At 38.2% G+C, this 21,951-nt stretch overlaps 1 protein-coding gene across 6 annotated transcripts in view; it reads right to left on the bottom strand.

Annotated features, from left to right (window-relative positions):
- The window catches only part of PDF (peptide deformylase, mitochondrial), a 174,591-nt gene that overhangs the window by 83,604 nt on the left and 69,036 nt on the right, over nucleotides 1-21,951 (bottom strand). For 4 of the 6 annotated variants that reach the window (XM_044081275.1, XM_044081277.1, XM_044081274.1 and 1 more), the window contains exon 3: nucleotides 14,206-15,412. The exons of 1 other annotated variant lie outside the window; for it this stretch is intronic. In XM_044081275.1, the coding sequence (XP_043937210.1) occupies nucleotides 15,255-15,412 (158 nt within the window). In that variant the 3' untranslated portion in view covers nucleotides 14,206-15,254. Of the gene's footprint in view, nucleotides 1-14,205; nucleotides 15,413-21,951 lie in introns of those variants that run through there. One more of the 6 variants, XR_006365932.1, reaches the window with a different exon arrangement.

Here is a 21,951-nt window from a genome sequence, read left to right as displayed (position 1 = left end):
GTCCCCAATTTTGGCTCAAAATGTTGCTCTCCCCCTAATAATCTCTCCGCAAAATAGCAATTTTGGAAGAAAACATGAAGGATTTACTTTTATAAATAACTGTAATGATCAGAGTTATACATTACTTTTATTTCAGAAATGCATGTAGATTCTCTAATTTTGTCAGCTGCTCTAAGTTAACTGTGCTCATATTAAAATGGTGTCCCTTCTTTGACAGGTTCCCAACTGTATTGTCTGGCAATTTTAGATTTTTGCATCACATTTTTGGTCCGTTTTTCATAAAATTGCGGTTTTCTGGCAAATTAGTGGCAAACTGTTAAAGACTGAAGTTAGAAAATAATGGCAGACATTTGAGTTTCAGATTTCATACCTTTCAGAAAATTTGTACTAATGCAAGACTTACTACTATTCTATTATCTTTCTAAGTTTATAAGAGCAATATTTAAAAAAATGTCCTTATTTTTGGGCCTTTTCCTCAGTTTTATTTATGAGTTTGTTTCTCTAAGAGGTTGAGAGGTGTGTGTGTGTTAGGTAGGCAGGTAGCATACCTCTCAACTGTCCAAATTTTGCAGAATGTCCAGATTTTTGCCCCATATTTTTTGTCTGTTCCTCATAAATTTTGTGATTTTCTAGAAAATCATTGAAGGCTGAAGTTGCTAAATAATGACAGACATTTGAGTTTCAGACTTCATGTCCTTTAGAAAAATTCATACTAGCACAAATCCTGTTATTTTAGCAACTTTCTCATACTAGCACAAATCCTGTTATTCTAGCAACTTTCTAAGTTCACAAGAGCATTATTTAATATCTGCCCTGTTTATTTTAGGCTTTGTCCATACTTCTTGCATTAAGAGGTAGGTAGGGGTGTGTGTGTGAATGAAACATCCTAGTTAGGGGTAGCAGGTGGTTAGTAATTTACTCAAGCTCAAAACCTGTACCTTAGTTACAGAAAACTAAGGCATAAATTCTCTACCCCAACTACCATGCTGCATTTTTCAAAGAACTGACTTTCAGGTTAATTTTCAATTCAAGGAACCGAGTTTGAGTGAATTTATATTACTGAAGAGGCATTACAGTGAATGCCTCTTCATCGACACTAAAAGAGCGAACCGTGAATTATGAGAATGGCCGTAGCTTGGCTGGGGAGGGGGGTAGCAGTTTGAGAGCTGTGAGTACAAATTTGAAAATCCTAGCTACACCCCTGTATGTATGTATATATATAATATATATATATATATATATATATATATATATATGTGTGTGTGTGTGTGTGTGTATAGGTTTACCTTTAAAATGTCGCAACACACTTGTGTGACTGTTTACTTACTTCAAATGTCGGAAATGGCAATGTTGAATGCTCAGAATTGCGAGCCTTGTACTTGAAAGTCGACACTCAGGGAATGTCGTCTTTGAGCAAAGCTACCTAATTTCTGGGTTTCTGCTACAAGTGTTCTGCATGTCGGCAAGACCTCCAGCACCCCCCATGTGGAGGTTGCGTCCCACAGCTCCCCTGCTACTTATATATAATCATTCTGAGATCACACTACAGTGAGGGAAAGGGTGCATTTCCCGAACTCCACTCAAAATGCTGAATTCATAACAGCGAATGCATACTAGCATGCGCTGTTGTGAGTTTGGCATTTTTTTCTTTCGCTAATACGTATTTTTGGAAAGATACTTTCGCACAGATGTACATCGTCCAAGTCAGCCACAACATTTTAAAGATAAACCTATATATATATATATATATATATATATATATATATATATATATATATATATAAAATCCCTATTGTTTCTTTGTGAATTGCTTATCCAGCATCTCTTCCCAATCCTTCCTAACCTCCCCTGATGGATTCTTACACTTATAATTCAATATTTGTGTGCTCTACTAATTATTTCTTTTTTAACAGCAATTTCTTTTCTAGATTCTACTAAAAACTCTACCAGTGCCGACCTTTTGCTTAGGATCTCCTAGTTTCCTTCTTTTTGCCTATACTTGAATATCAATTCTTGACAGGGAAGGCAATCCAAATAAATTCTTGTCCTCTTCCCATTTGATTAATGTTCCCTCTATATTTATTTGCTTCCAGCACATTGGTTCTTTTGCCAGTTTTCTCCAATAAATGTTAGGCCTTCTTGCCTATTGTTTGTATTCATAATTACAGTCATCCCTATCAGCAGAATCTACTTTCTCCATCCCCATGTTGGCTTAGCACTTAGAATACTTTCTGCTACTTTATAAATATCAAATTCTGTATGGTTATTGTTGCTTTTAATGATCTACATCCAAAATCCCAGTCTCTCATTGTTTCTTGAGCTTCCCCTGGTTTCATTATCACTCTTTTCCACTTTGAATTATAGGTTTTTGCTTGTGCTATATGTTGGAGCCTTAACTGTGTAGCTCTGAAACACTCCTTCAATTTGGGTAATCCCAGACTGCCTTGTTCAATTGGAAAAAAAACAGCTTAACCCACTTGACTCTTGCCATCTTCCACTCCCAGATAAAATCTTCAGCTCTTTATTAATTGCTATCCACAACTTCTCGTTGATAAAAATATTTCTGACCTGTGTATAAAACTAAACTGACTAAAAACATTTTAACTGCTTGTATCTTCCTATCCATATCCATATAACAGAGCTTCTAATTTCTCAGTTTTTGTATTATCTTTTTAGTCTCTTCCCATATATCCTTAGCTGCCACACCAGAATCCTTTTAAACCATACTCCTAAGTACTTTATTCTATCATGTCCCCATAAATATGGATATTGCTGAAACAATTCATGTTGTTGTTGTTTGTCTTTCGGCTTTTCCCAGTTATGGGTCGCCACAGCGGAACTCCGGTCCGCTAATGATTGGCAGTAGATTTTTATGTACTGGCTTGCCGGGCCTAACGCACAACTTTCAACGAAGGAACGCCCATTCACGCATGTCGCTACACAGAAGAAACAATTCATGTGTGGGTACAAAATAGACAGCTACTGCCTTTGGTTTTATTGTATCCCAAAAAGATCTGAAACTGCCTCAAAATGTTTCACAACACTGAAATGTCTATTTCTCTTTTTATCGGGTATAAAATATCATCTAAAAACACAGCCAGCTTTTCTCGACTGTCATACCAATTATAGCCTTGAATTTCTGAGCCTCTTATTTTTTTTGCCAATGGTTCTAAATTTCGTGGAAATAAAGGGGAAAGAGGACACACATGCCTGGTTCCACTGCTCAAACAGAAATATTCTGAGAGAACCCACCCACTTGCCTCCGATCCCTCATATATTCTCCTAATCAACCTTGTAATTTTTTCAGGGAATGCAAATGCCTCCATTGCCCGGCTCATAAACTCTTACTCTGTCAAATGTTTTCTCTTCAAGACTCACCAACAGAGGTATTTTCTTTCATTCAGCTTCCCTCTGGATCATCAATGTTCTATTAATGTTATCAAATTTTTGCCTCCCCTCCACAAAACCAAACTGATCCATATATATCGATTTTGGCATCACATTTGCTATTCTTTTAGCCATTATAGACAAACACTTTATAATCATGGCTTAGGACTGAAATGGGCCTGTTTGAAGCTGGCTCTGATGGGTCTTTGCCTTCTTTAGGTACTGCAGTCACCACAGTTTTCTTTCAGGATGTTGGTGCTTCTCCTCCTCCTCTTAAAATACAGTTAAACAAAGCCTTTCAGATCTTTATCAGTTTTCGCTCCTAGCTTCCAAACTTCCACAAGAATACTATTTATTCCTGGGGACATTTCTATGGATTAGGTTTACATCTACATTTTTATCTCATCTCCTCCTATCTTGCTAGTAATTGAGACGCATCTACCTATAACCTTGACATGGGTCTATATCATATAATCGAAGGTTCAACTCAACAAACCTCCATTTGTCGAACCCAAAACAACGAATGTTCACTTATGTAAACGTTCACATCAGTGAATGATTTACACAGGAGGAAATTTGCTCTTTTCCCCACTGTAGTGAGATCTTAGAGTTGGTATATATATATATATATATATATATATATATATATATATATATATATATATATATACACATATATATATATATATATATATATATATATATATACACACATGTAGGGGTTGTGGGGGGCACAGCCCCTCACCTGAGTGAATTTGACAGTGTGGTGTATATTACAGTTGCAATTTTGGTCAACTAATTCTGTTCTCTGTGCAAACCTTTTGCTGAGGTGAAAGTTCACATAAGTGAATGCTCTCTGTTTTGGATTCAATGAACGGAGGTTCACGGAGTTGACCCTTCGATATGATATTGACCCCCTTTGGCATAATTAATTCTTCCATGTGTACCTTTTCTTGATCTCCACACTTCTCTGCTTTATACAGCCTTTCATAAATTTTTCAAAATATTTCTAGTACCTCTACTGGATCTCTTATGTTTCTTGTTATAGGCTACCTAAGCTTGGCAACAACCCTTTCTACTTGTTGTTGCCTAAGTCGTTGTACTAAAGTTTTTTTCTGCTGTGGCATTATCAAAAAAACAGTTGCTTAACATCAATCTTCCTAAACTCATATTATCAAGGCAATCCTTTATTTTTCTGCTTAGCATTCTGCAACTGCTCCTCTTTTTATTCTGTGAGATTCCCCCTATTCTGTAATACTTTAACATTTTTCAGTCCCTGTGAATAATTCTTGTTACTTCTTAATCATATCTCATTCTTTTATATCCACCCTATTTTTAAAGTACACAAGTTTTATCCCACTCCCTAACTATACTTTCAGAATTATTTCCACTACCCATGCCTTAAATTCATCTCTTTTTATCAGATAGGTGGGAAACTGCCAGTGTCATTTTTATTTCATTACCCTGCTTTTTTATTTTAGTTCTTATTTGCATGTGGTGTGAAATAATTATTAGATGTGTATCAAAACTTTCAGGTAAATACACATGTTCCTGTGAAATGTAAGTACTGTCAAGGCTATCCCCATGTTTGTATCTTGGGGAATAATATGTAAATTGACTCCAAACTCCTACCACTGAACTGACATCTTCCATGCCAAATATTTTCATAAATTTCTTAAAGAATCTACCTCTCCTTTGTAATATTTTCCCTTTTGCACCCCCCCCCAGACAAATCTTCACTACTGCAAATCAAATTCCAGTCCATTCCATTTCCCACCTATAAGTAATATTACCTGCTTAAAACTTATTTCTCCCAGATTTTTTAAGCTCCATTACAGCAGTTTTAGGTGGAATATAAATACATGCTATTGTAATTCTCCTCTCTTGCTAGTAGTCTCTTAGTACTACAAATTTACCATTGTTATTTTCTGATCCTCGTCTATCACTATTGGAACTCCTCTTGCAATTAATGTAAGTACTCCTCTTTTCCTCTCTCCCAGATAATCCACTGAATAACTGTCCTCAAAATTTTTGTTTATTCAAATTCATATGTTCAATTCTTTCCAAATGTGTTCCCTGTGCCATAGTTATTTGCACTCTACATTTTTAATATAGTTCACTACTCTTTCTATTTTGTATACATCTGTGAGACCATTAACATTTAAAGACAATACAGAAAGGATTATATTAAAGTTATTAGTCTCACCTTGTATTTGTAATATCTTTTTTGTTAAGTATCTATTCCAGTTTTTGTGTTACATGTACACTAATCTTTGGCAGGTTGATCTTTTATGCAGTTGTTTCTAGTCATATTCATTTGAGCTCATGTCACAGCCTACAAAACTTTGTTTTACTGAAAGCCCTCAAAAAAAAAAAAAAAAAAAACCCATCACAATACTCCCCTAAATTCTATTAACTTAATACTAATGCACAAAACTATGTACATCTTCAAATACTGAAGTTTTAGCTTCCTAAAAGAAGCTATTGTCCCAAGCTGACAGCCACACTCAAGGACTTGGTTTAAACTAAAAGGAACACTATCCGTGCTACGATGCATGGTACACCCTGTGCTTCTGCTAAGTGCTGCATGGTTTTGTTTTGTATTTATTGCTCTCCCAGAATGGGAAAACACTTAAATGTGCTCAGAAAAAAATATCTCATAACCACTGAAAGAAAGTAGTCCTCTGTTTTATTGCTATTTATCAGATTGTCTCCACAAAGACCTGAGAACCATATACAGATTTGCTTCTACAAGCATTTATTTGCTAGAGGAAAGCTTTATTATATTCAATGCTCTTTTTTATTTATGTGCTTTCTGTTAAAACTTGTTACTAGATCAAGCCATGAGCCTTAATCCAGTCATTCCCCTATGAAAGAATGAGAAAAACGCATATTAATTTTTTTTGCAGCATACTCTCTTGACCAGACTTTTCTTCTTCTTTTGTTTTAATTGTAGTCTCCTACATTTCTTAAACTGAACAAAGAGAAAGAGAAAAGAAGAGAAAAAAGCACGGCATCTTTTTACTTTAGTATCCCCATTACACTTGAAAATAACAGAAAACTTTACAACGTGAAGATTATCTCATGCACTATAAAGATATTAGTGTTAAGAACAAAATGTTATTTTACTTACAGTTAACTTTTTCCTTCCTCTTCAACTCTACTAAATGTTCCTCCAAACATTAATGACATGAAGTAGGGCATATGTTTAGAGGCACCTATACATTTAACAAAGTCAAAAAGTCCAATATTTCTAGGTTTTCTTGTTCTGTCATGTTTCACAAATATAATTAACGCTTTATAAAGCCACATTTGTCAGTTTTCAAGTTGCTGGTTTTATTTCTGTTTATCTTCATTTCCCAACTTCAGTCTCTGCTTCCTTTCCAAAGTACTCTCTGTTCTTCTAGTCAACTCTTGTGCTTTTTTCTGTTTAGCAAGCATTTTCTGTTAAAACATTAGAAAAGGTTTCATTGGCACAATCTCTCTGTGGTCTTTATTACCAGAATAACATGAAACCGAGTCTCCTTTTGTTTCACAGCTCACTTTTTGTTGGACAAACTTTAGTATTTCCTCCTTAGCATGTTCTGCATAAAAATGATTTTGTTTCTCCAGGAAAGAACATTCTGAAGATAGCTGGGTACAGCAGTTTGAATCTCATGCCTGCTTTTTGACGTTCTCCGATTACTGGAATAAATTTAATCCTCTTCACACTGATGTACAGTGAGTAACTATTTTCCACAAATATTCTGTCTCCCACTTTCAGTACTTTGTCCTTCTGCCATAATTTTATCAGAGTCAACTTCTTCTGCTAATAGGATTGCATCTTTACTGTCAAAGATCTAGGTTGCTTTCTCATGGCCAAATTTTAAGTATACACACAATGTGCCCTTTTAATTTACAACTCCTGCTGTAGAATACCGGTCCAGTTTCTTATCTGTGCTTTCATAAAATGAATGCAGTCTGTTCCTTCCAGCTTCTGTGGTACAGCAGAAAATCTCAGGTTTTCCCTGCATGCTCTGTCCTCTAATTCTTCTATTTTTTGCAACATCTCTTCTTGAGCAGTCTCCTATTCAGCCAGCCTCTTCTTCATTTCAACCTCTGATTTTTGCAGTTTTATCACCTCATCTGAATATCTGTTTAAAGATTCTTACATTTTTTCCAGCCTTTTATTTGAGTTGATGTAGTTCATCAGTGACTTTGTTTATTTTAATCAGCTCTGAGCACATTTGACTTATGTTTCCTCTAGATTATTGGAAGTCATGCCTTGCACCAAAGTTGGAGCTTGCACTGCCTTTTGCTGAACAGCTGTTGAATTCTTCACAGTCAGTGTTATTTCCTCACCTTTTTGTGATATATTTTATTTCAGGTTCTCTGAATTTATTTTGTGCTGGCATCCACGTAGTGCACTTACCAGTTACTGAAATGTACCCAAAATTGTAAATTCTCTGGCTCTCTCTTCTGAGTTTGTTTTTCACACTGGGAGAACTGAAATTAAGCCGTTAGTCAATGTGCAGCTATCTTGGAAGTCTTTATCCTCTCCATCATCATTTGAATCAATCAGTTATGTATCGCTCTCTCACTCTCTCTCTCTGGTGAGGATTCCCTATTCCTCTTGGATGGCCCAATACCAGACACAGTTGACTTACTTGGAGTAAGGGTTGAATGGTTTGTAAAAAATGGAAAAAGACAGCTTTAACCCAACCTTTCAAGATTGGGGGGGATCCTAGGGGCTCAAAAAGGGCCAGAGTTTGCTTGGCAAAGGGCAAAGGTCAGATGACTGGTGGGGGATCTTAGGTAGAGTGGCCACTGGGGTTTTAGGAACCTGAGGGGACACCCCTAGGTTACAATTCTGGTGCAGACATTGTTCTCCATGATAAGGAATGACAAACTGTCTTTCCCTTACGTAATCAGCATGCATCACTAATGGGTAAGTAACTCCTTGCCATTTTCAGTGATCTTTAAAAACATTTTGGTCCAGTGAGATGCATCAACCAGCTCTTGCTGAAATTTAATTACATGGCCAATAAAGTTTACAGACCTCAAACAGAATGTGAAGGGTACATAAACACAATACCCAAATCTATATCTATACATAGCCCTGGAATCTTATAAAGGGATGAACTGCAGGGGTTTAAAGGGTTGCATCCTTTTAAGTGCTGCCACTGCAACAACTTAAATCAGGCTTTGGGGTCTCTAAACAGCATTTACAATCATTGGGGGGGGGGTATGAGATCCTGTGTGTTTCCCTCATGTTGAGTGATGCAGTATAAGTGTTGTCTTGTGCTAAACTGGTGGCCAATATGAGCATTTTAAGCAGTGACAGAACCACATAAATTAGTGAGGAGGTACAACAGGCCACTTGTAATGTTTGCAGGGAGAACAATACATCAGTGAGCCACCCCATTACATCATCATTGCCAGTTTTTCCCCAAATTGTGGGTCATCTATGCCCTCCTCAATTTGAATATCAGACATGGGTAACAACTTGCAAGTCCAAATAACACTTTTTGCATGGGTTTTCAGCATGTCCTTGGCTGTGATGCATCCAAGTGACAGTGAAAAATTGTAGTCTAGGTCAGAAATCATGAAAAGACACTGCCCTAGACTCTCATCCTTTGTGCTGCCACAGGAAAGATGCACCAAAAACAGGCTTGGTCAAATAAATATCTGCCATCTGGAAGAGAACCAATGTCTGCATAGGGGTAGATGATTAAGGTGGCAAATGCCAAGTTATTTATAATGTCAGTGCAAATGTTATGTTCAATGTCTTGCGCCCTGGTGCAAACTGAAAGGCTGACTAAATAGATACCGACAGTGGCATCAAACTTAGCAGAATAAGGTCATCTTCTAGTGTCATGTTTATGCCAGCTGATGTTAGACTCCTAAGGCGCTGAGTCTAATGGCTGGCTCAACAAATGAGATGTCAATGTCAAGGGCTGCAGACACTACAGCCAATCCCTTGAGTACCAGGTGTCAATATCATAGGCATCAATGAGGAAAACCCTGAAAACCTACCAAAGGAAGGAAAAAGGCTGAAAGAGAGCCTCTACTTGCCCAAAAACATATGGGATAAGGCTACAGACATTTTGTTGATCAGCATAAATAAAAATGTCCACAACATTGTCATAGGCTATGACAGAGGTAGTGAATAGGACCTTGAAGAAATTTGTCTAGATGTCATACTCTGAAAAATATCGTTAACAGGCAATGATACTACTGTACAGTCTACCAACATAAAAGGCAGTTTAGTAGTCACAACTTTTAAAGTAACAGAGGGAAACACACAATATAGTTGTGTCCCACTTACCATAATGAGTAGATAAGTGTTGCAGTATTGATTCTTGGGTCTTCCCGTCATGAAAAAATCCACAAACTGGCCCTATTTCCAGAGTCTTTACAGCATCCCTAGCCGATAGATGTCCGAAGGTCGAAGTCTGGATGGCAGGGTATAAGAACAGCACCCTTTCAGCACCATCTTTATGTTTTTCTAAGCAGTGAATAAGCAGTCTGACGACCAAGAACAGCACAGCCTCTGCCATTCTCTGAATTTAAGCAAGGAAGAGGAAAAACATAGGAAGTAAAGAGGGGATGACAGAGCTAAGACAACTATCTGCACAGAATTCCTTGCTGGGTGCAAAGAGTGAAAAGTGGTCAGCAGACAGAGGGGTTGGAGGGCAAGAGTGTGTACTGTAACATTGATCTACTGCAACAGCTACGCTTATGTTAAGTGGGACACAACTGTACTATACTCTTTGTAGTCAATGGTTTTTGATGTACTAATTCTTAGGAGGCCTCATCTGCATGACCTCAGAAAAGAAGATTTTGCAGGATGGCAGCACAAAGACTGCTCTAGAACTAGAGACATTGCCTAGGTTACAGTGTTTTGTAAAACCGAGTGGTAAGATCCATGTGGTTGCCTCTAGGATGGCCTGGGTGGGGGACTCCTTTGAGGAATGTAATGGTAGTTGTCCCATGCGTGGTGGAGTGGGCTTTAATATGCCTAGGTAAATCCTTTCCATGATGTGAGTAACAGAACTTAATACAGTTAGGTATCCATTTTGAAATGGTTTGTAGTTCCCCAAGGATAGGTGGTAAAAGGCTGTCTTGTTCTTTTGGTGGTTTTGGAATGCCTAAAGAAGGGCTGGGCTTCTCTGAAATGGATGTAGTATCCTCTTTCTTTCTATGATTCTGAGGACCCAGTGGTCCTGGGTGATGGTTTTCCACTGGATTACGAAGGACAGTCTTCATGCCACAGGTTTAAAGGGGAGTAAGGGAAGGGATGGGGTGGGGGTAGAACATAGTCACAGCTTTCTGTGCTGGGTGGACTCTTGGAAACCCCCTGGTCTGTGTGACTTCCAGTTGCCATCTTCTAGATTGTCTTTGTCTTTTGCTATGGGGTGGCCTCCCCTTGCCTTGTCTAGATGGAAAAGGCTAAGGTTTAGAGGAGTAAGTCCTACTGTGTCTTGGGGATCGAAGACTGGTAAAATTCTTTCACAGTTTTAATTTGCTTTCCTTTTTCAACCAGTTACTCAAAACCTTAATCTAAATGCAAACAAATACTCAGTCAACAAGGCTTAAGGACACTGATTTTGTTCAGTAACAAAAGATAAGAGTAAGCACTTTCATGATTTACCAATCGTTTCTTCAGAAAACCTGTTCAGCTGTAGGACCAAAAAGAAATTCCTTGTCCAATGGAGGAACCCATAGTTGTCTTCACCTGATTTTTCAGTGGCTGGGTCCTGAGTCATACATGTTAGTGGAGATAATCTGCAAGAAGCATCCAAGGTGTCATACCACACTTCAGAAAGTGTCTGGAGACTTGTAAAGATTCTCTGGCTATCTCCTGGATTTCCTTAGATAAGGTTCTATCTGCAACAGAGTATACCTTAGCTAGCATTTTATCTTGAACAGATTCAAGGTACTTTAGCATATGATTTGACAGTTCAAAGCTGTCACTGCCAGGGTGTCAGAGGGATAAGCTTTCTTCCTAAATCTGTCTAATAATCTGTTTTCCTGTCATTAGGCAGGGGATGCCTTGTTGGTCCCTTGGGTAACCTTTTGGGAATTTGGTGGAGACTTTAGAAGGGTCAGCTCTAGGGTTTCTGTAGAGGTACGTAAGATTCATGCTCTCTGTAAAACCTGTCTGGCTTCCTAGGAGCAGGGAGTTAGAAAATCAGGGTGTGAAGCAATGTCGTCAAAAGACATCTTCCATACAACGTGTACAGGAGGAATAAATAGTGGTCTGGATGAAAGTAAGCACAACAGTTCCCTGTAGAGGATCTGAGCCTGTGAGAATTGCAGAGGGGAGGGTGTAACAGAGAGTGTCATCTGAGTCCAAGTCTGGACAACTATGAGGTGGTACATGGCCAGAATAAGAAAATTCCTCATCCTCAGAGATACAGGAATCTTCCTCTTCCTGACAGCTACTTCCCTGCTCCTTTTAGAGGGAGAGGCCTCAGAGGTGGAAGAATAAAAGGGCTCTCTGGATTTCATAAAGGCCATAAACTCCTGTGCTATTTTAAAGAGGTACTGGACTTCAGTCTGAGAAGATATGATCAGAGATGGCGGTGAAGAAAAAAGTGGCTTGCTTTGGCTTGGTTGCCGAATTTAAATGGATTACCACGGGACGTGGTCATACAACCATGACTTTAGTTGTAGTTTCCTTAGTCAGGGAAGACAGGCAAAGATGTCAGAAGCTAAGGCCTGCACAGCAACCTCAAACTCAACAGACGTGTGAACCATGGTAGCATTTGTAGGTAGGCCCAGAAACCACGGTGACCTCCTGAGGGGTTGCGCTAGAGGGTTTGGGCCTATAAGTTACTAGACCAGGGTGCTGCAAAAGCACCTCACCTGGGTTGTCAGTTGACTTAAGACCTATAGTTGTGAGCTTTTTCAGAAACATCAGGGTCCTTTGCCTTTTTATCCTTCTGTTTTTTTTTTTTTTTTAGAATGAGACTAAACAAAGCTGGAATCTGTGGAGGCCCTGCTGTAGCAGTGGACTACAATGCCACCAAGGAAGCTGAAGAGGACTACATATGGGTGGACAGCACTTGGCCATATGTTTCAAGTTTTTGCATGGAATGTTGCACAGTCAGGATAGTTAGAGACATCGTGCTGATGCCCCAGGCAAAACAGACAAAACTAGTAAAAATCTTTACACAGGATTTGCTTCCCACACTTCAAGCAATTGTTGACTTTTTTGAACATTAAACTAGTAGAGAAATTTTGACAAAGGGGTACTTAGAAGAAAGTTCTCTGGAAAAACAGATTGACCAATCGATCTGGAAAAACAGATTGACACATAGAATGCAAATGTACTGGGCACAAAGTGCATCGGACTGCATGATTAGAAAGAAATTGGAGCCAGACACCTTTCTTATACCCTTACATTGGAGCATCAGTGTTCAGATGTTCATCGGCTAGGGATGATGTAAAAACTCTGGAAATTGGGCCAGTTGCAGGCTTCTGCAGGGCAGAAAGACCCAATAATCAGTACTGCAACACTGACTATAAAGGTCATCAGTTCTCTTGCTTTATTTACTAGATGACTTGGATGAGGAAGATATGCATTTCTTTGCCTCAACTTTCTTTTGTGAAACTTACGAGAATCAGAAGTGATTATCCTTGTAGGCTCCTTAAGTCAAAGTTGATGGCCTCAGCTCCAAGCATCCCTTTGCCCCCAGGGTGAGAACCAGCCTCGGCTGAGAGACATTACTCAATAAGAAAAAGTTTTAGCTTTTTTTCCTATGGTTACAAAGAATGCTGTGGTCAAAACCTGACATATGTCAAATTTAATGGACATTACTTTCCTCACCAAGACAAAACAGATGCACCTCATATTTATCTTGTAGAATTTTGTTTCCACACATGCACTTTTTAAAATAATGGTCCAAACGAAAATCACAAACAATGGAAGCAGCAATGACTAAGCACTAACAGCTTCTAACCTACACAAGAAATACAAGTAATGTTTTTTTAAACAAGGGTAGCTGAAATGTCTATTAGCATTAGAATCGATAATGATGGTAAAAAATGCCTAAGAACCCTCAGAAGGGGATGAGACGAGAGAAAAAAAACACTAGGAAAAAAGTCACCAAGACACACAGCAAGTAGAACAATTAAAGAAAACAAAATGTCATAAAGACAAAAACATTTTTACCACACAAGAAATATAGAGCCTGAGGCCACTTCTCTTGTGCAAGTGCATTGCAGCATGAAAAATCTGGAGAGTTCTGTACTCATGCAAAGAGTTATGGGTAAAAAGGGTGGTATTTAATAAGTAGGAAAGTTTCAGATGCCACCAAGTATAATGCCAGTTAGTGTCAGTCCCAATCCTTCTGTTAACAAGGAAGAAACTCCTTATACCAGATGCTACTTTTGTCAAAACTGCCAAGATTACCTTAAACTACTCTGGCATTTTAAACAGGCTCCAGATTTTGCTTACAGGTTAAAAAAGAGATACATCATAACAGGAACATATAATGGAATATTTTTTTCAGAAATAAGATTAACAACATTTTCCAAAGCATGCTGGAAGGACTGAAAGATTTCACTAAAATAATTACTCATATACAGCAAAAAGTGCACAGACAACAATGGAATTTTAAAACTGTTTTTCTACTTTGTAAAGGTAAATTTGTTAGCAAACAATATAATGCAGCTCTTTAATTCCAAACACAGATGGTCAAAGATTCTGGATGCAAACACATTTTATTATAAAGTACCGATACTGGAATCTCTCAACATATAGAGAAATTCAAATGTACAATGATGCAACTTATTTTATAGCTTAAATTTAGAAAAAAAGATTACTTCATACAAAGTTCAAAACTTTTTTAATTTGTGATTACACATAAACACATTTCCAAGGCTGTATGGAGTACCCAGATACTAGGGTATGTATACGATAAGACATTTCTTATGCTCTACTGCTTTGCTTTTTTGACAGTTTAATTTGTTCCTTTTCAGCAGACTTAATATCATAACTTTCTTTCAAGGCTAAATGTTTACAAGAAACAGTTACCATCTGTTTGATGAGCTCTAATGAACTCTAAAATCAAGCTATTCTTCTTAGCTAATGTTAAATACATACATAAAACTGTTAAAGTACTTTAAGGTAGCTGTAGATAAAAATACTAGCATTAATAGACACAAAAACAACATACCCATTTCATCTTCATCAAAATGAAGCTTTTTCCAAAAAAAAAAAACAGTCATCAGAGAGCTGTCTGTTTAAATAAGCATCTCCTGGAAAAAACAGGTCAGTCAGTGTATCATTTTATAGACTGAAAGAGAATGAGTGAAGTCCACTGCCATAAACTTTTGAGTGCTACGATTTTCCTACATATTCTTAAAAAGAAAGAGCAATAATGGGGCTTTTCATGAAATATTACCATTATGGTTTTTGGTTCCACCTGCGAGCCTCTAACTGGAAAGCTCAGTAATATAATCTTCCCAAAATCATCAACACCCACAAAAGTGACAAATGAGCCATCAGCCAGGTTTGCTCAGAGGAAGACAAATAACACCAACAATACAAACACATCTAAAAGTGACATCCAAAATTAAAACCACCACTTAGAAATCATATTTTCTTGAAATTTTAATTGCTGTTATTCTTTTACATCTAGATTCCAATTAACATTCATAAAAATTAGTCAGCGGATAAAATAACCTACCAAAATGGTTTTAAGAAATAGCAAGAACATCCAGTCAAGGGTCTAAGGCTACGTGCGCCCCAAAAAAAATGCAGCCGCTCCAGTTAGGTTATTGGTGTAGAGGAAAACTCATTTAATCCACAAATAATACCAGACTCTTTCTGGAGATGTATCCTTACACACCCAAAGTTTGATTTCAATACAGCATAGTCATTCGTTACTTTCCATCCAGCAGCTGTTTACAAAAGTTCTGCTGTCCATTTTATCAATGTACAGCACTCCATTCAAATGGTCTACTTCATGCTGAATAATCCTAGCTGGCCAACCACTAGCTTGCCAAGATACTGGTTCACCTTTCTCATTCAGACCTGGAATTATAAAACAAATGATAAAAAAAACTTTTCCTACTAAAAACTACTACAACAATGTTTTCCATTAACAATTAAAGTACAAAAATTAAACTACATGGTAAAGCTGCTGTAAATAAAATTACGCTGGTCTTTTAATCACAATTTTTTATGCTCGTCTTTGTGAAGACTTAACTCTCCAGAAGCCTTTATCTGGTCCTCTAGTGCCAGTACTGTTTTGGCTAGACTTTACACCCTGCAGAAAATGTTATTACTTTAATTACAGCTACACTTAAGATCAAAATCAATCATTCTCAATGCCCTACAAGTTGTGAATTTCAGACAGTCAGTACTTATGACTATTTGAGAAACATCAGATCTGGACATTGCTTTCTCAGAAGGAAGAAGATCTTAGACCTGGAAATGGAGAGTCACTTGCCAATTAATGGTCAACAAAGGACCCAAAGACGACAGCAGTAGATTTCAGGTAAAGGTCACAAAGTAGTTGCAAAAGAACAATGGGGAGGATACATCAAACCTGCCACCACTGAAGCAATAGGACTACATGTGAATCCAATACATAAATCTAAAACAAAGGCAAAATGTAGTACACACCTTCAAAATATGGATGCCCTGAATTGGGAAGAAAAATATGTAAAGTTTAGGAAATTGCAAAACAAAGGAAAAAAGTATACCAAGTAAAACAGAGAAATATGTAAGCCTGTAAGGAGAGCAGAAATCCAAGCAAATGAAAAGATGGCAAATCCATCAAGAAGTAAGATATAACAAATGTTTAATGAAGTAAAGAAAGGAGAAGACAAGAATATCTTGATGAACAGAAAATGGCAAGGTGTGTGAAGATCCAAAAAGGACAATTCAGTAGAAGGCAGGGGCTGAAAATTAGATGACAAGAGAACAGGATTGCCAAAATGCAATTCATGACGAACACGTCATTATATTTGATTTGGCTGAATTAAAGGACAGCTGGTCAACTGACTGTTCCAAAACACTTACAGAAAACAGTTACCTTAAGTTTAGTGTAAGGGGAAGACAGTGTTATGCCCTGCACAGGGATATGCTGGAGTATCCAGAATGGTCATTGGTTGTTTTTGTGTATCCGATAAGAGAAGGTCCATCTTCTGTAACATTCAAAGTCTTTAACTAATCCTCCTAGAATGCCACCATCACAGGAATATGCCATTGTGGACAGCAGTCTTGGATAAAAACATCACCCTGAAAATGATGTCCAGCTAACAATGCCTCACAGAAGTGTTCAAAGACTGCTGAACAATGTCAAATTTTAACAGCTGCATATTTCACAGTCTGTAGGGGTGAAGGGAGTCCAGACTGGTGTGTTGATCTTCAAGAATGCCTTTTCATCTGTATTTAGAGAGGAATGGCGCTAGATGAGATTCAGATCTCCAGGTTGTGGTGATCTGGGAAAAATGATCCGGGTGATAAAAATACAGGCAATTGAAGGGGTAGAAGTACATGTGGTTCATGTTGTTCATTAAAAAGCCATATACACAGAGACTGAAACAACTTAAGATGCACAGCTTTGAAGGGGAGTACCTCAAAAAAATCCATAAAATTCAAACGGGTACAATGAAAGCTTTCAAGACAGCATTATGCATTGGAATGAGGAAGGAAGTTAGTTACCAAAGAGGAGCTATGAGGTAGTAGTGTCTTGCAGAAACAGTGGAGATATAATAATAGTGAAAAAGTTACCAAACTCAAGAACGGTTATTCTTACAAGGACCTTAATGGGAAAGGGAGCAGTAAGTATAGCTTATATCTTGTTCATTAAATAAAGAACAGGCTGCCATCGTACTCCTTTACAGGTTCATAAGCAAGTACTAAGTTAACTGCCCTTTGGGGCCATTTTAAGGCTAGCCAATTTCCCTTTATGTGCTACAAATAACTTATCCCATTTGGTTACAGATTGGCCTTACCTATCTCATGGTTAAAAATGATAAATGACTCCTAATGAGAATAACTGTGGTCATACTATATCAAATTTGAGGAGACCCACGCATAGGATAAAACATTCAGCAGCTGTTTCTGTCCAGCGGTGGTTCAGGGGACAGTTCTGGGGTAAATTTTCTGTTTCCCACCCACAGATCCAAGTTGCAGATAAATAAGGACAGGGATGAAAATTGTTTTACGTAGATGCAGAGTGTGTTCCACACCGGCAGTATCCTCTGTGAGATATACCTGTCCCTCCTAACCTTTCTGTTGATGTTACAGAATAGGTTTAGATCCCTAGACTGAGTATTTATGATTCCATTTAACTTGCTGATGTGCAGTAAATCCATCAGGAATGGGTCAGAGGATGCCTTATATGTCAAGTATAGGTCACCTCTTAGCAGTCGGTAGGTTACCCAGTATAGTGACAGAATTTGAAAAGGTCCATGTAGGGCATGTTGTTTATGTGTTGTATCCTTTTAGTAAAGAATCTCTGTGGGCGTCCCAGTTAATGCATACATCTGGACAGATACATACCAAAAGGGGCATTATATTCAATGATTGGCCTAATAAGGGTTAAGAAAAGGGGAACAATGGCATCCATAAATCTAGACACAATCCCTTTGTTTATAAGCCGCGCAATACAAAAAGACTTTCTGACAACAATGGATACATGTTGGTCAAAAGTTAGGTCACTGTCCACATTAAGTTCCTAAATCCCAAAACGACTGGGTGAAGTCTTACAGGAATATTGTCAAAGCAGTAGTTCCACTGGGTAGACAACTTCCCAACAGACACAACAATGCATTTTTTGGCAATTAGTTTCAGTCCATGATTTTGGAACCACTTACTTGGGACAAACCTTCTTGTAGGATGGCTGTATTATTTGGGGTTTCAATGACTGCTCCTAACTTGCAGTCATCTGCAAATTTAGTCAGCCCTCTGGTGACTTTTACTTCAGAAAAGTAGATGATAAATAGGACAGATCCCAATATGGAACCCTGGAGGACTCCACTGGTGGAGGTCTCTTTGTGGAGGTAACGTCCCCAATTTTGATTTCCTGCATCGTATCTATGAGCCACTTGGCAATCCAGCATGTGAGACAAGAATTTATTCCCAGTTTATTTAGCTTTTCTGCTATGCCTGCACAGGGAATTGTGTCAAAAACTTTGTCTAGGTCAAGGTATGCAGTGTGTACCATTTTTTCTTTATCCATTGTTTTGGTGACCTTTTCAAAAAATCCAGCAGGTTGAGTAAACATGACATACTCTAGATGAATCCAAACTGAGACACGTCCAATGTTTGGAGGTTCACTATGTCACGACTGGTTAGTTCCAAGATTGAGTCTTTCCATGACTTTGCATACGAGGCTGCCATATGCCAAATTATGTTTCTAGTTCACAGTTTTCTTTAGGTTAAATACTAAGCAAACAATGTGCAGTCCATTAAAAGTCTAATCAATAACCCATATTCAAAAGATCCCTCCAGCTTCAAGGAGGGCAGTAGAATTCAGACTTTGGGAGGAAGAATATGAGACTGCATCTCTATTTACATAGTTTTATCTTGAAGGTGTAAGAGTGGAAATCTACTTGACATATAGGGACAGTTTGTTCTAGAAATTTGGGGTGGTTGTGACTCAATCATGTGAGTGTGTTTTATTAACTTGCTGATAAAGATTTTATTTTATTTATTTATTGGCATTTCTTTACCGGGAAAGTCCACTGGGCCAGCATAGCCCATTTTCAGTGGAGGCCCGAGGAGAAAAGTTCCAACACAGAAATACGTACAAATTACAATAGATTCTAAGAAAATCACAATAAATGAATACAAAATTGGGTTACTGCTTAAACCAGAAAACAATATAACGTATTACTACTAGAAAGAGTCTACAGAGAATAATACATAAAATACATGAATTACATGGGAATTGAATGGGAATTAAAATCATGAATTATACTGAGTCAGAAAAGGGAGGGATTAAGGATGGAGTTAATAAAGTTTCCAGGAAGGAGCTACTCATACACAGAGCAAGCATTTAGAGACAAGGAATATGACACTGAGTTGACTTGGTGGAATGTGTAGAATATAGAATGGAGGGAAGAGAAGCATGAGAGAAAGGAAGGGAGATAGAGAGGGAATAAGAAACCAATGAGGCCAATGACAAGAGAGGGGAGAGATGAGAGGGGCAGTGAGGAATGGGGAGGAGGGTTTGGCAGACAGTGAGGTAGAGAGAAGAGAGGGAGGGAAGAGGAGATGGGGGGGGGGGTTAAGGTCCAGGGTTCTGTGGGAAGAGATTAGGTGATGGCAGTTTGTGTGACACCACAGTTACATAATCACTTGGAGAGAAGGTGGTTATGTAAAGCACTTTTTTAAAGTTGGTGGGGGACCTGCTGTAGATGGACAGAGGGAGGTAGGTTATTCCAGGTTTTGGCAACATTCCAGGAATACAAGAATTTGTCTGCAAATAGTTTTGGTGTTCAGATCATAGAGTTCTAACTGGGTTGTATAAGGTGAGGAGGGAGCTGAGAGCAGGGCAGTCTTGGGGCTTGTAAATTATGTGTGGCAGTCAGCTATAGGAGAAGTAGATAGTGAGGGAGTTCTAGCCATTGTAGTTCTTTTAGGGCTATACAGTGGTGTGTAGAGTGGTGACTGTTAGTTGTGAATTTAGCAATTTTGATAGAGCATGACTAGTTTTGATAGCAGAGATGAAGGTAGGTTGGTTAGGATAGCAGCACCATAAGTGAGAGATGGCAAGAGATAGGAAAGAGCTAGGGTATGTTTGGAGGAGAAAGAAAGGAACTTGTTATGCCTGTAGAGAAGCCAGAGTATTTTATGAGTTTTGCTGATATTGTTTTGAATGTGAAGGTCAAATTTGAGGTTTTCATCGATTATTATGCCAAGCAGTTTGGTATGTGTAACTAACTTGATCTTAGTTGAGCTGAGAGAGAAAATATCAAAGGTGTCTTTATTGATTGGCAAATTTCTTCTCGGAGATCTCATGAGTTAAGTCTTTTGGGGAGTTAAGGAGAGGTGATTTCCGTAAAGCCATGTTTCCACAGTGAAAAAGGCTTGAGTGGAATGCCTGAGAATATTTGTGTTTGGGGCTGAAGAAACAATAGTAGAGTCATCTGCGCACTGAATAAGTGAGCCCTGGTTAACAACTTGGTGGAGATTGTTAATGAAAATATTGAATAGAAGAGGGCCTAAAACAGAGCCTTGTGACACACCTGTGGGGTTATGAATATCGGCTGAAATCGAGTTCCGCCGTCTAATGGCATGCTCCCTGTTGGAAAGATAGCTTTTGAACCAGGTAATGGACTGGGGAGATAGACCTATTTTAGAGAGCTGGGGGAGGAGTAAGGGTGAGAGATAGTGTTGAAGGCTTTTGACAAGTCCAAATAAAGGGCAGAGACCAAATTTCCTGAGTCACTGATCTTATTTACTGTGTCTGGGAAGGAAATTAATGCAGAATTATTACTATGACCTGGGTGGAACCTATGCTGTATAGAGGGAAAGAATGTTGTATTGAAGCAGGAAGTCTTGTAGCTGTTTTTGTACACATTTTTCAAGAATTTTAGAGCTGGGGAAAGTATAGCGATAGGACGGAAGTTAGAGAGGTCATTAGAGAAGCTAACTTTGTGAAGTGGTAGGATGATAGCTTTTTTTCAAAGGTAAGGGATGTGAGATTATTGAATAGATTTGTTACTTAGGATGCTAATGGGATGTGCCACTGAGTCTGCAGTAAGTTTTAGAAGCACAGGAGGAATTTCATTGGCTGGAATGGACCAAGGTTTTAATTTCAAAAGTTTTTTTATGTAGGAGGTAGACATGGGAGAGAAAGTGTGAGTTGTGGATGGGTAGATTTGTGTGTGTAATCTAGAGGGGTATTGTGAGAGTTTGGGAAGGAAAGAGGAAGAGTGTGATTAGAAGAGTCAGTATATTTAATTATTTTATCCTGATATTTGAGAAGCCATTTGCCCTTTGATGGAACAGAAGGTAAAAGAGGGTTTAATCTTTCATGGCTTGAAAGGCTAGACACAGATCCCCATTGAGGAGTCTATAAGAAACTGAGAATAGATCTTTTTAGTTAGGAACCTCACTGATCTCTCAAGTTCAGGTATATGTTTAGACAAACATGAGTCAAAAGGGGCATTATATTCCATATTCATTATTACATATGACTACAGGGGAATGAAGACATCTCTGAATGTAGAAGAGATGCCTTTGGAAATTAGATAAGCCACAAAGAAGCCTTTCCTAATGACTGCATTGACGTGGTCAAAAAATCAAGAATTACCAAAGAGTGCCTAGATCTCTTAAGACAGTATCTGATCAGAGGGCTGTCTCACCTATACAGCATGAGAAGTGTTTTATTTTGTTTTCCCAAAATCAGCTATACATTTTTTTTCATATTTAATTTGACAGCATTGCCCTTGCATAAAACGACTTACTGGAGTAATTGCGAGCCAGCGGAAGATTGTATGACAACTTCCAACTTGCAGTCATCTGAAAATTAGACAATCAAGGGCCAGAATTCTTGGTCTGAAGGCCTGACAAACAGATGCCAAACAGGTGAATGCCCAACACTAAGCCCC

Source organism: Protopterus annectens, chromosome 8.part0 (genome assembly GCF_019279795.1).
Source record: "Protopterus annectens isolate FY-2018-M chromosome 8.part0, PAN1.0, whole genome shotgun sequence".
NCBI classification, from domain to species: domain Eukaryota; kingdom Metazoa; phylum Chordata; order Ceratodontiformes; family Protopteridae; genus Protopterus; species Protopterus annectens.
This window is presented reverse-complemented; position numbering and strand designations above follow the sequence as displayed.